The following is a 14,019-nucleotide window of genomic DNA, read 5'->3' as shown; positions in this document are numbered from 1 at the left end:
TCGAACAGCATCCAGTCAGCACCATGTTGGCTGCCCTTGTACCTTGCAGAAGGCACTTCTATGTAGGAATTATTGAATAAAACACGCGTACATATTTGTTGGCTTATAAATTTGTTGACTTAAAAAAGAGGTTCTCATAGCATCTTTCGGCCCATGCACACCACACATTCCTCTCACACCCTGTGCTTCTGACAATCAGTCGCTTGGCATCTCTCCTCCAGGGCTCAGGATGCATCGCAAGCACCGGGGGAAGATGCTGCCATGGACACAGCCAGGCGGGACAGGACACACAGCCTGCGGGAGTGAGACAGAGGACACCAGGGGTAGCCCAGGGGTAGTTGTGTGGGCTGCGTGCCAAATGTCACCCCCGGGCGCGCCGCCCACCCGCGACTCCCAACTTGGCAGGGGGGTGGTGGCAAAAAAATGTGCCCCGGGTACCACATGACCTTGCTATGCCCCTGAGTCGCACCACTTTCCCTCCCTCCCTCCCTTCCAGTCACAACACTATCTCCTCATGTTTTTACACAAGTGTGCCCATGCACACCAAAATGGAGCTGCCCTGGCTTCCCATTCTGCTCCCTTTCCCTTCACATGGAGACCCCGTGCGATTCTTACACCCACGAACACACCCCTCTTGTTTTCCACCTCAACCCTTGTCTGTTCACACGTCCTGCCTGTGGTGAAGGCACTGTGTGTGTGTGTGTGTGTGAGAGAGAGAGAGAGAGAGAGAGAGAGAGAGAGCGCTTGCAAGAGAAAGATAACAATTGCATACAAAAGGGAAACGTTGCGAGGAAACCGTGAATATGAGGGAGCTGGCTGAAAATACGGGTGAGAGGCAGGAGGAGACATAGGAATGGATTTGGGCGGGAAAGAGAAGAATTAGGTGTGAGGAAGAGCCTGGTACGACATAGCACAAACACACTCCTTCCTCACATTTCCCTTTCATGTTTCCCCCTCATAATCCACACTCCTACACAAGCCTTTCCTATTCACTCTTTCCTGACAGGATATGTGCCCCATTCTCCCCTGTCTGTCTGTCTGTCTTTCTGTCTGACACACACACATACACACACAGCTCTGCAATACATTTAAAACACAGACAGAATCCTGGCAACAGCCGTTTATTCCTTACAGAACTACAACTCCCAGCACCCTTAGCGAACGACAGTTCCCAGTTTATTTGGTGGTGGGGAGCCATGTGCTTTAAACGTATGGCGTGTAGGCAAGCCAGTTGCCCCCTCGCTCTCCTCTATGCTCTCACAGGCCCCCCCATGCATCCACACAATCACAGCGCTCCCCAATTTCCTTCCCCCACCTCTCATTTTTGTTTTATGCATCTATTATCCAGATGTATTAGCCACCACGCCATTACATAAAACTTTCCGGGGCTCCGAGCAATAAATGGGGACGTGCGGGTTCCAACTAAGTTCTATTCACAAGCAGAGTCGCTGAAATGAAGGGGCCTAAATTAGCAGTGTGCTTTTATTCCAAAGTGGCTACACTTAAGTAGATGTAACATGATGGGCTGCTGCTCAAACTATGCATGTGTATATGGGATCGTGCCCCCCGAACAAACACGACCTCTTTCACACTCCGCTTCCACACACTGGCGCGCAACCACATCCGCTTCGATGTTTTCACATGCACCTGTATGCAGCCCCCGCTAAACCACGCCCCCTTTCAGACATTCACAGCCGCAGCCACGCCCCCTCCGGCTCACACTTGGCGCCCACGAACGATCGCTGACAGCCACGCCCCCTTTTCACACGCGCGCACACTCTGCAGGCTCGCCCCCTTTCAACGCAGCACCGCAGTCATAACATCTCCTTTTACGCATCATTTATTATTATTACCCAAGGTTCCAGGGCGGGTTACGATATAAAACACAACATTAAAAAAACTTTGAAAAGTGGGTCCTATATCTTTGTACTGTAATACATGTCTTTATATCTCTATACATCTCTATACATGTCGAAGGGCAGCAGGGGAAAGACACCTTTAATACCTCCACACTACTGTATGAAATCCTTTACCCCCAGTGTAAAGGCGTAGCAGGCACCCCCAAACTCGGCCCTCCAGATGCTTTTGGGACTACAATTCCCATCACCTCTGACCACTGGTTCTGTTAGCTAGGGGTGATGGGAGCTGTAGTCCCAAAACATCTGGAGGGCCGAGTTTGCGGATGCCTGCCTAGCCCAGGAGTGCTAAGAAAATCTGGTGGGGCAAGTGAGCCCTGTCCCGCACCATCAATTACACGGCACGGCACACACACACACCACTTAAATGGCAATGCTCAACTACTTTATTGGAGAGGGGCAAAGAGACCCCGGGCCCTAGGAGTTGGCTCCTACGGTACGCTCTAAGCCAGGCATAGGCAACCTCGGCCCTCCAGATGTTTTGGGACTACAACTCCCATCATCCCTGATCACTGGTCCTATTAGCTAGGGATCATGGGAGTTGTAGTCCTAAAACAGTTGTAGGGCCGAGGTTGCCTATGCCTGCTCTAACCACTGCACCACCACTGCCTTATTCTGACTGTAGCCCCACGAGGCTCCCTCGCCCTTCCTCCTCTCCGGGCGCCTTCCCCCACCAGCGCAGCTCCGCCACGTGCTCCTCCTTCCCTGGGAGCCGAGCAGGGGACTCTCCCTCTTGCCCCCCACCCACCCGGGGGGGGGGAGAGCGGTGCGCGCACCCTTCCTAGGGCGACGGCGGGGGGGTCAAGACACCCTCCTCCCCGCCCGCCCTCCTCTTCCAGCAGCTCCTCCAGGTGGAGGGAGCCCCGCCAAGGAAACTCTCCTCGGTGGCGCCGCCCCGCTCCCTTCCCGCCGCCGCTTGCAGCTCCTCCTCCTCGTTGTCGGCGAGGGCGCCTCGGTCTCCCTCTCCCGGCAGACGGCGGCGAAGGAGCAGGATGAAGGGGGCGTCGTCGCGGACCTCGCAGCAGCAGCAGCAGCTCCTCTAGCCGCCTCCTCGCACCTTCCTCGCCTGCCGCTCTGCCCCATGGCGGAGTAGCTGCGCGCCCGCCTTTGCTGCCTTCGGGGCGGGGGGTGGGGAGGGAGGAAGGGAGGGGAGAAGGAGAAGGAGGTTGCCAAAGTGGGGGGAGGTCGCGTGCCGCCCCCTCCCTCGACAGCACCGCCGCTACTAGGACGACCACCGACGGCGCGCCACCTCCGCGCCATGGCCTTCACCTTTGCCGCCTTCTGCTACATGCTTACCTTGGTCCTCTGCGCTTCGCTCATCTTCTTCGTCATCTGGCATGTGAGTCGTCGTCTTCCCCCCCACCCCGGGAAGGGGGGAATGTGGGGTGAGGGGTGAAGAGCTGGGCTGGGTGTATGTATGGGGAGAGCTGTGGGACCTTCCAAACGGGGCAGCATTTATAGGCAACAGGACTGGGTGGGCGGTTACAAGTGGGGCAGCAAAGGGTGGATTTAAATGCACCTGGGGGTCGAGGCAGATCCAAGCAGGGGAGGCTCTGTAAGGGGCTGGGGGTTCGCTGGAGAGCCCTTATGGAGGGGAACACCTGGGGTGCCCAGGGTGGGAGGAGAAAGAGAGCAGGGTCTCTGGGGGGGACACAAGAGGCAGTGGGGGTGCAAGTGCAGAATGAGCGGTTCGTTGGGATGCTGTGAAAAATGGGGGAAATAGGGGTGGAGAGATCAGGAAACAGGGGGGGGCAGTGAGGGAGTAAATGGGATTAGGGAGGTGGGGGGGCAGGGGACTCCTCAATATGGGACTCAAAGGAGGAGGAGGAGGCAGCTGCCAAAGTGTGTTGGGGTGGGGGTGATATGAGACTGCAGAGTTTTCCAATGGGGCAGGCATTGGGGTGGGGGAGTAGGGAGGCAAGTGGGGTGAGAGAGGGGTCAAGATAGGGCAATTAAAAGCGATAAGCAGTGGAGGGCTAGGGAATGGAATGGGGGGAGCGCAGGCAGGCAGTGTGGGGGGGGATAGATGGCAGTGGGGGGGAGACTGGAGAAGACTGGGGCTGGCGGAAACCCCACAGGGAGGTTTGGTGATGGGGAAGTTGGGAGAGCTCATCTCCAAAAGGGTTGGTGGCAGGGCAGTGGTGTTTTCACCCAGTTCTTGCTTGGCTGCATGTCTTTCCCCCCAGTCCCTTGAACCCAGAGCCAGCTGTCTCCCATCTGGAAGGAAGTAGAGGGGGGTTAAAGTCCCTAAGGCTGTTGCCCAGTGAGAGGGCATGAGGTTTTTGGGATGGGGGTGGCGGCAATTGCTTGATCTCAAATAGTGGGTGCTGGGGTCACAAAGCAAAGAGGGTAGATGGTTCAGGTGGGCAATGGCAAGGCGTCCTGGGCAATGTGGTTAAACGCCAAAGAAACAGGCCCCCAAATGTGGGGCACTGTGAGCAGCTCTCTTATCTGCAAATCTGGTCTGTGGGACGGTTTGTGGGGTTTCTTTCTTGCTCCCTGCTGGAACGCAGGTGGGTTTCTGAAAAGAGGGGAGCATGTGGATGAGAAAACCAAACAGTGGGGGGGGATTTATTTGGATGAGTGGGGACTAGGTGTGGTAGGTAGAGATCCCTCTGCGTTTGGGGGGTCCGTAAACATGGCACTAGAGATTTTCATGGGTTTGGGTTGGGAAGTCGGGCAGTCGGCATCTTGTATTCCAGGAACCAGTGTTTCTGTGCTACAAAATCCAGCATTATTTCTGGGCCTATTGGATACTCTTTTTTTGGGGAGGGGTGGGTTTCTGTTACCGGGCAAAGAATCCCATTTAAGGGGACAGTGGGAGAGGATTTGAGAAGCCAGCAGATCTTACTTTTGCTTGATCCAGCCACTACCTGCTGTTTCTTTCCCCTTGCTTCACCTCCTCTGCTCTCCCTATAGTTATTAAGGTTTGTGGGTTTTGTTTTTTTGTGGCTGGGGAGAATTGCACCTTGCACAGGGCTGCACCTCTGGCTTGATATTTAACACCCTCCCTCTTTATCTTGCCCATTCCATTGTCATTTGAAAACTCTTTTTCGTTAAAGAGGAAGAAGAAAGACAGCGGTGAGGAGGGTAGAAGAATTTTTTTTTGGGGGGGGGGAATATGCACTTTTTTATCTTGTGGGGCTCAGAATCCTCTCCATCACCCTCCCCACGTGTTCTCCCTATTACAGTATTGCATTTTTCTCTGCCTGAAGAGTCAGACAGAAAATAGGGGAGGTTCGTATTAAAATAGCTTTGGTTATCTATCCGTTTGTATTCCTCATGTGCCTTTTTCTGGGACGACCTGACTCTCTGTCCTCTCTCTACCCCCCCTTTTTTTGTTCCTTCCTTCCTTCCTTCCTTTTCGGTGACGCTTCCAGGAATCCCAGAAAAGAAAAGAAAAAAGGGGGACACACACACACACACACACACACACTTTCCCTCCCTCTATTCCATCCATCCCCTCCTAATTTTGCTTTCCCTTCTCTCTCTCTCCCCCTCCCCACCCTCCATCCGTAACCAAGGAACCTGGCTCTGGTTGCCATGGAAACTACATATGTTTACAAAATGATGCTCCCTACTAATAATCCGGATGCTACTGTCTTTTAACCCCTCGGCTGCTGCAGCCCTGTGTCTTCCTCTCCCTTCTTCTGCTTGTTGGATACGTTCTTCCCTCACCCACATACCCATGCACGCCCACATGCCTTCGTTGGCATCGATAAGTCGGTGGTGGGGTGGGGTGGGGGTTGTTTATTATTAACAATACGTTGAAAGGTTAGGGAACAGTTTGGGGAAATGAGGCTCACAAATGACAAGCCGTGGCAAGGAATCCTGATATGTGCGGTTTAGAACAGAGCGCCCTGCACAAACCCTTCTACAGCTCTGGCGCATAAGACCCACATAGCACAGTCCGGTTACCTCCATCAGGAGCTTCAAGCCTTATCAGTCATCTTATGCCCTACCAGAGTGGCCTGGGGATGGAGGCAGCCCCCAGGGGTGTCTGCTTGCCATCGGGACTGATGGAGCAGCAGGCAGGGAGGCTGCCAGCAGGTGGCGCCAGAGCCAATGGCAGGCAGAGCCAGCTGAGTCCTGCTTTTCCCCCCTCCCTCCCCCTCCCTGCTGAATCAAGGGGCAACACTGAGACTAGGGAGGAGGAAGAGGAGGAGGAGGAGGAGGAAGCTGGCAGTCAAGGCCACCCTCTGGACTGGCTGTAAGTAAGAAGGTAGGCTGAGAGCAGGCTCAGGAAAGGGGCATAGCTGCTTTTTTGGGGGGGGTGTTAATAAACATTAAAATGGGAGGGGAGAGGAAAGGGCCATAACTTTGTGGTAGAGCACCTGTTTTGTATGCAGAATCCAAGTTCAATTCCCTGCCTCTCCAGGTAGGAATGGAAGTGTCCCTGCCCAAAACTCAGGAGAGCTGCTGCCAGTCAGTGTAGGCGTTCCTGCGCTATATGGTTGGCATTGTATATAATAAGGCAACTTCCTATGTTCATACAGGGGGTGGGGCTGTGCCCCCATTCGCCCTACCAGAGTCGCCTCCCTTGGCCCCTCTTCTGTTGTGTTAGGGGCTGCTTAGGGTTTTGTTCTGTGCTTGTGTGCGTGGAATTGCGTGGTGGGTGGGCAGTGATGTGGTTAGGCAATTTCAGATTCTGGACGAAACGTTCTTGTAAGAGTCTTGGGGTTCTCCTTGGATAAAAGTGGGGGTTATTTAATGCACTTCAAAATGTGGTAAGCCAGCCCCTCCTTTGAGAAGGCCTTCCCTGACAGCTCCAGATTCTCTCAGATGAAATTACGCCATGTGCGTCAAGTGTGCCGTCCCCAATATGGCATCCCAGTCTGCCCTTCTCTCTGTCTCTGCCTCCTACGCTCAGGTATAATATGCACAACTGACTGGCATGGCTTTTCTTAGCCAGGCTTAATTTGAAAGGCAACAGCACAATCGAGCATGTGCAGAGCACCTTTGGTCCCCCCCCCCCGAGGATGTTTGGAGAGGGAGCTTAACTCAGAACTGCGCCGTAGAATGTTTTCTGTGCAGGATGTTCCAATGGTAATTGAGCATGTGCAGAATGCATTTGCTTTTTCCACCGAGGGAGGGCTCGTAGTGCAGCAGTAGAGCATCTGCTTTCAGGTCCCAAGTTCAAGCCGCGGCCTCTCCAGCTAGGGCTGGGAGAGCCCCCTGCCTGAAACCCGGGAGAGCTGCTGCCAGTCAGTGTAGACAGTACTGAGCTAGACGGACTGGTGTTTTTGCTCATTATAAAGCATCTTCCTCTGTTGCTAAGGGAGAGGGAACAGAATCTCTCTCTCTCTCTCTCTCTCTCTCTCTCTCTCTCTCTCTCTCTCTCTCTCTCTCTCTCTCTCTCTCTCTCTGCCTCTCTCTGCCTTAGAGAGCCACTGCTGGCCAGAGTTGGCAGTACTGGACTAGATGAAGCTACAGAGGCTGCTCAATAGCCTGATTCCTTAAGGCAGCTTCCTGCGTTTCTAATAAAGCAGTACTAATGCTTTGTACCTAATAGAAAACAGGGGGCTGAAAGGTCACAGAATCTAACCTTGTATATGAGACACATCTCTGTGTTCCATCCTGTGTTTGCCGATGAGACTAAAAGGGCTTTTCGAACTTCATGCCTTGTGTGATTTGTGTAAGCCAAATCAATCGTTTCCGCAGAACCGAAAGCAGAAGGTGTGTTGGGTGTGTGGGGTTGTAACGCAAGTGAGTCTTCTGACCAATTCATTCCTGGGACATTTATTCATTTAATATCCCCCCCTCCCCCAGTTCTGCATGGAGCACAGGGCTGGCTTGCACGGCTCTCCTCCTTTAATCCCCACAACAGCCCTGCAAGGTAGGTTAGGCCGATAGCCAGTGCTTGACTCCAAGATCACCCCGTGAGCTTTGTTCATGGCCGAGTGGGGGATTCGAACCCTGGCCTCCCAGGTCCTGCCCCGACACTCTACCCACTAACACTGCACCGGCTCTCATCCCTGACCATTGGCTGTGCTGGTTGAGGCTGGTGCGGGTTCGAGTCCAGCCACATCTGGATGGCCACAGGTTCCCCAACCCAGTCTACCCACGCCCCCGTTGAAGCAGGAACGGCTTGGAGCCTCGTGTGTGGAGCCGGGGATGACAGCTAGCTGAGCATGCAGAGGCTTTCAGGCTGACGACCTGCCGCCTCCGTTAAGAAAAATAGAAAAAGGACGCTGGGATCAGTGCAACTGCTGGTTTGCCTCTCCTGTGTGCGTATATCTCTTTCCACCCATCTGTGATTACTGTGGAGGGAATCTATCTCAGAGTACACGATGTGCGAGGCTGGGTTTGAAGTCCGCCGTTTCTCATTTTGAGGAGCATGGGGTCGCGGTGACATGCCAGTTGCGGCAATCTGTGCCGTGGTCTGGGAATGAATTATAAAGCGGTGGCAGCAGTGGTGGGTGCAGCCCTCTTGCCTGCTTCTTTACAATACATTTGCCTTGGACCCACTGGTCAGGGGGAGGCTTGCCGGATGTTGCAGGGGGAGAAACGAAAAGCCATGCGCTCGGCCAGCTTGTTGGTGAGAACGAGTGTCCTGCTTACCAGCCATGAGGCTGTGTGTGTGTGGGGGGGGATCTCCTTTTCTTCTCCACCCTTGCAAAGTCAACATGGGCTGCCCCTCGGGATTTGCGAGCCCGGGGAGTCAAGCGAGTCGGCTCACCGCAAGCCACAGGGTCAGGCAAGTTGACACACATTCTCTGGTTCACTCCGAGAAAAGCCGGATTTTAGCTTCCAAAACAGAAAGCGAGGGCTGCTCCGCAGGCCAGATAAGGCAACAAAGGGTGGGGAGGGAAAGGATATCTGCTTCTGGACGAGACACCCCCTCCTCAATCCAATTGGTGCCCCCCCCACATCGGGCGTGTGCACATACCTTTGCCACTTCAAAAACACTTGCTTCCTTCACTCACACGTTGAACTTTTAAGTCACGGAAGCCGTAATGGCTGCCTAGTAGCATTCGATGCCGCCCTAAGCTTCTAGTCCTCATGAGGAGGTAGGGGAAATCCTTACGTTTCAAATACACATAATGCATTTGGAGCACATCCTGCCTGTGCCCCCTCAAAGGACCCTGGGAACTGGAGTTTGTTAAGGGGGTGCTGGGAACTGGAGCTCTGTGAGGGATGCAAACTACAGTTCCCATGATTCTTGGGTGGGTGGAAGATGTGCTTTAAACGTCTTCCTTATTTGGGTAGCTTTGAAGCCTGCAGTCATTGCCGGAATATTTAAGGGTTTTTGCAGGTGTGCAGGTAGCTCACTAATCTGCGTCTTTGCCCATCAATCCCTGTTTTCTTTATTTCCATTTTTTACATTGCCTGCGGGAAGCGGGTTGAGGTGTGTCCCCTCCTCCTAGGAAGAGCCCCTCTGCTCAGGGTTCCTGCCAAGAAGCAATGCTGCTGGTGCCCATTGGGGATGTAGGGGCAGAGGGCAGGGGAGCCCCAAAGGGGGCGGAGCCAGAGCTAGTGACAGGCGCAGCCCTCCCATTCTCCCCTCCCCCTCCCTGTTGAGTTCTTCAAGGGGCAACACTGAGACTTGGGAGGAGGAAGGTGACAGACAGTGCCACCCTCTGGACGGGATGTAAATGGGGCAAAAGATTCCTGCATTGCGGGGGGGGGGGGTTTCCTTCCAGCTCTCCAACTCTATGATTCTAAGGCGGCAGGCGAGGGACGCAAGTGGCGCTGTGGTCTAAACCACTGAGCCTACGACTTGTTGATCAGAAGGTTCGAATCCCCATGACGGGGTGAGCTCCCATAGCTCGGTCCCTGCTCCTGCCCACCTAGCAGTTCGAAAGCACATCAAAGTGCAAGTAGATAAATAGGTACCGCTCCGGCGGGAAGGAAAACGGCGTTTCCGTGCGCTGCTCTGGTTCGCCAGAAGCGGCTTCGTCATGCTGGCCACATGACCTGGAAGCTGTACGCCGGCTCCCTCGGCCAGTAAAGCGAGATGAGTGCCACAACCCCAGAGTCGTTCACGACTGGACCAAACGGTCAGGGGTAACTTTAACTTTAAGGGGGCAGGCAGGTGGGGGCTGGCCCAGGGCAGACTGAACAGACCGGCCCTTCTGAACCAGCCTTCGCTGTCTGCAGGATGCTATAAGCTCAAACATTTTTGGTATTACAATGTTTGTATATCACCTTTCCCTCAAGGATCTCGAGGTGATAGATATGGTTCTCACTCCTCCAAGTTATCCTTAGAGCGACCTTGTGAGGTAGCTTAGACTGAGAGATGGCGATTGGCCTAAGATCGTTTGCATGTGTGGAAACTGGAACTCTGGTCCAACATGTGGCCCACACCTCCCAAGTTTTTAGCCTTCTACCTCCCTCCCCCACTCATTCTGTGAGTGATGAGGGTGTTCGATCCTCGTTGGGGTGTTTTGAGGATGGGTTGCCCTCTTTGTTTAAATATTTCTTTTCATTTCTTCAGCCCTCGAGGTTCCCTCGAGCGTGCCGATACCTCTCCCTCTTATGTCTCAGTTCTGCAGATTTATTTAAAAACCTTCTCTTCTTGGGTGTAAAAAGAAAAAGAGTGAAATGTTTGTTTTTATTTTATTTAACAACCTTTATACATTACTTGATTGTAGTAAAACCTCCCAATGGGTCGTAAGTGGTATTGAAATTATAAATAAAAAACAGTGAAAAGCAGTGAAAAATAATTAGAAGTAAAGGAGATTAAAACAGGTCAACCGCTGCCTGTCTGGATAGGCTCAAGCAAAACTCCTTTAAGCAGGCGCCAAAATTATTTGTTAGTGAATATGGTAAGTACAGTTTTGCAGGCCCATCTATCATATGCAGGTATGCTTGTAACGGAACAATGTCAAACGTGGTGTGGTGGACTATTAGGAGTGTCTCTCTAGGACTTGGAAGACCAAGTACAAATCTGTCCAAGCTGGGTAACCTTCCGCTAGAACTCTCTCATCATCAACCTCATAGGATGGTTGGAAGAATGGTAGAGTCATAGAATGGTAGAGCTGGAAGGGACCCCCGAGGGTCATCTGGTCCAACCCCCTGCAATGCAGCTAAGGCACCCCTGGCAGATGACCACCCAACCTTTGCTTAAAAACCTCCAAGGAAGGAGAGTCCACACCTCCAGGTAGGTCTGGGGGTGTCCATTGTGGTGGGAGCGATGGCCTGAGTCAGTATAAGACGGCTTCCTAGGTTCTGTTGTGGAAGGGCCATGGGTGGCTCAGGGGCGGAGCATCTGCTTTGCATGCAGAAGGTCCCGGGTTCAATCCTCCCTGGAGAACCACGGCTAGCTTAAGAGACAATGCTGAGCGAGATGGAGCCGTGGTCTGATTCAGGAACACAGGAAGCTTTGTTTATCCTGTGTTCTCATCTTCCACGAAGGTGTTCTGCATGGGATGTGCAGAGTTTCTTGCCTGTCTCCCATTTAACTGTCCTGGACCCATTTTGCCCCGTTCCTCCCGCAACATGTACCCAGAAGCTCCAGAACAGCTCTTGTTCACATTTTAAAACAAGGCTCCCGATTTATTCCAGAAACTTATTTTAAAAAACTAAACAAAAATTGTTGCGCAAATACCATAAGTAATTCATCTATAAGTAGCTGCGCCAAGCCTTTGCATCATGCCAGCCCAGTGATAAACTCCGCAACGTGGCCCCTGCGAAATGCAAGTTATCTAATAACATAAATTATCATCTGTGCTCAGGTGCAACTAAAAACATACGGCATATTTAGCACCACCAGCAGCAGTTTGAAAAACAGGGTTTTAGAAAGCCAGCAGCCGCAAGACCTAAACGCACAAACGGTGTTCAAAGTGTGTATACTCAAACACATATGAGCTCTGGCTGGCAAGCAAGACTCCAACAATTTCTTTGAAACTTGGTACCCTTTTTGGGGGGTAATGTTCTCCAACGTTTTATTAATCTCTGTTCCACGGAGGGGGGAACAATCTGGTGGGATTTGTTTATTTGTTGTTTTGAAAAACCAACAAATCTTTAAAAACCAAAATGTGCAAACCTAGCTCTAAACACGTAACAACAGACCCTCTGTCGGCTCTCACTTGGGGGCTTTCCCCATAACTTCCTGCGGCGGTTGGGGGCAGTGGGTCAGCCGCTGAGGTCAGGCCCATGCCAGCCTCTTGATTTGCCACCCTTCGTGCCGGGCTGCGTAAGCAGGTGCCCCATCTCACTTGGCAGAAGGGTCTCCTTGGCCGAAAGGGTGTTTTAAAATAGAGCCTCTGTGTGTGTGTGTGTGTGTGTGTGTGTGTGTGTGTGTGTGTGTGTGGCACGCAATGGGTAGCAAATCGATGTTGGAATGATGTTGGAATGATCTTGTGAACGTGCCCTTGGAGAGCTCTGGCAAGGCAATCTTGCCCGCTGGGTATGGTTTTAACTCGCTGGGTCCCCTCAATTGGCAGCTGTTGTTGCCCTGGCAACCAACCGTACCTCCCAGGTCTGTGCGGTTGAGGTGAAAAAGACTCTGCTGTATTTATTTCCCCCCTCCCCCTCCTCCATCATCTTCCCCCCTCCTTCCCCATTGGGGGCAGGTTCTTTTCTCAGTGGGAACAGGGCAGAGCTGTGCATCTACGGGGGCGGATGGAAGTAGAACAGCAAATGAGCTCCCAGGCCTTTGATATCCGTTCTCACTGTGGGGCGAGGAGAGGAACAGCTTAGTCCTGAAAGTAATGATACGTGGGGCACACGTCGCCCCCAGTTTCAGTTGTTTGGCTCCAGATTTCTCAGTGACGAGGTGATAGGGGACGGGGGGGGGTGTTTCTTCACGAGGAAAGAACAAGGACTTGTGGGGGGAAATGCCAGGTATCTAGGCAAATTGCATGCCCGGATGCTGAAAAACCAGTGGCAGAGATGACGGGGGGACATCTTTTCAAGAGCCAGTGTGGTGTAGTGGTTAAGAGCGGTAGACTCGTAATCTGGGGAACCGGGTTCGTGTCTCCGCTCTTCCACATGCAGCTGCTGCGTGATCTTGGGCTAGTCACACTTCTCTGAAGTCTCTCAGCCCCACTCACCTCACAGAGTGTTTGTTGTGGGGGAGGAAGGGAAAGGAGAACGTAAGCCGCAGGAGTTGGAATGGCTGGCTCAGAGATTCATAATAAAACTCGCTCCCCAGGGTCGTTGTACGCAAAAGGGGAATCGTGAAAATGTGAGGTCACCATGGATCCATTGGTTGTTTGCGTCAATTTTGTTCATGGAACTGTAGAGTCGGAAGAGACCCCTGTGGTCATCTAGTCCAACCCCCTGCAACGCAGGAATCACAGCTAAATGATTCCTGGCAGGTGGCTGCCCAACCTCTGCTTAGAAATCTCCAAGGAAGGAGAGTCCAACACCTCCCGAGGGAGACCGTTCCACTGCCAAACAGTTCTAACCATCAGGAAGTTTTTCCTAATGTTTAGTCGGACACCCTGGCCTTCACAAGAGAGCTCTGGGTGGTGTCCATGGGTGTCTCCCCCCCCCAAAAAAAAGTCTACCCTAATATCATCCTTGTGAGGTAGGTCAGGCTGAGAGGTCAAGAAGAGCCCTAGAAGAAAGCCCTGCGTTCATCCCCCAGCATCTCCAGGTAGGACAGGTAAGTCTTGGAGAGCAGCTGCCAGCCATTGTTGACCAGGGGTGGGGAATTAAAGACCCAAGGGCCACGTTCTGCCCTCCCAGCCTCTCTGTCCAGCACTCTGGACTTTTCCCAGGTCACAACACCTCAGTGGTGTAGCATGGGTTGCTGGCATCTGGGGCGGGCCAGGGAGGGTGAACTTTGCCCACTTCCAACAGGCTCCTTGCCCACTGCCTCCATCCACCTGCTCACTAGACCAACCCTCCTGCTGCCACGCCTCAGCTGCCAGGGCTCTGTGCCTGTTGTGGAGGCACCCCTTTAAAAATGTGCGCCCACTTTACCTCTGCAACACCTTTCCAGCCCTGCTTTGTACCCTCTTTGAGGACTGTGTCCTTGAACTGTAATAAAACGCCCTGCTTACCTGGAATGAAGAGCAGTGGGTGAGAGTGTTTAGGAACCACTAGTTTTCCCCTGGCTGCAGCTTAGCCTGCTATATAAAAAAAGAAAGTGTATAATAATAATAATAATAATAATAATAATAATAATAATAATATATTTGTACCCTACCCA

At 52.7% G+C, this 14,019-nt stretch overlaps 1 protein-coding gene across 1 annotated transcript in view; it reads left to right on the top strand.

The window, feature by feature from the left end:
• The first annotated feature begins 3,156 nt into the window (after window positions 1–3,156).
• The window catches only part of CNIH2 (cornichon family AMPA receptor auxiliary protein 2), a 50,231-nt gene continuing 39,368 nt past the window's right edge, over window positions 3,157–14,019 (top strand). Inside the window, exon 1 of the mRNA XM_035098642.2 lies at window positions 3,157–3,255. Within this exon, the coding sequence (XP_034954533.1) occupies window positions 3,175–3,255 (81 nt within the window). The 5' untranslated portion in view covers window positions 3,157–3,174. The remainder of the gene's footprint in view (window positions 3,256–14,019) is intronic.

This window comes from Zootoca vivipara, chromosome 17 (genome assembly GCF_963506605.1).
Source record: "Zootoca vivipara chromosome 17, rZooViv1.1, whole genome shotgun sequence".
Classification (NCBI taxonomy): Eukaryota; Metazoa; Chordata; class Lepidosauria; order Squamata; family Lacertidae; genus Zootoca; species Zootoca vivipara.
The sequence above is the reverse complement of the archived record's forward strand: the minus strand, read 5'-3'. Positions and strand labels throughout refer to the sequence as shown.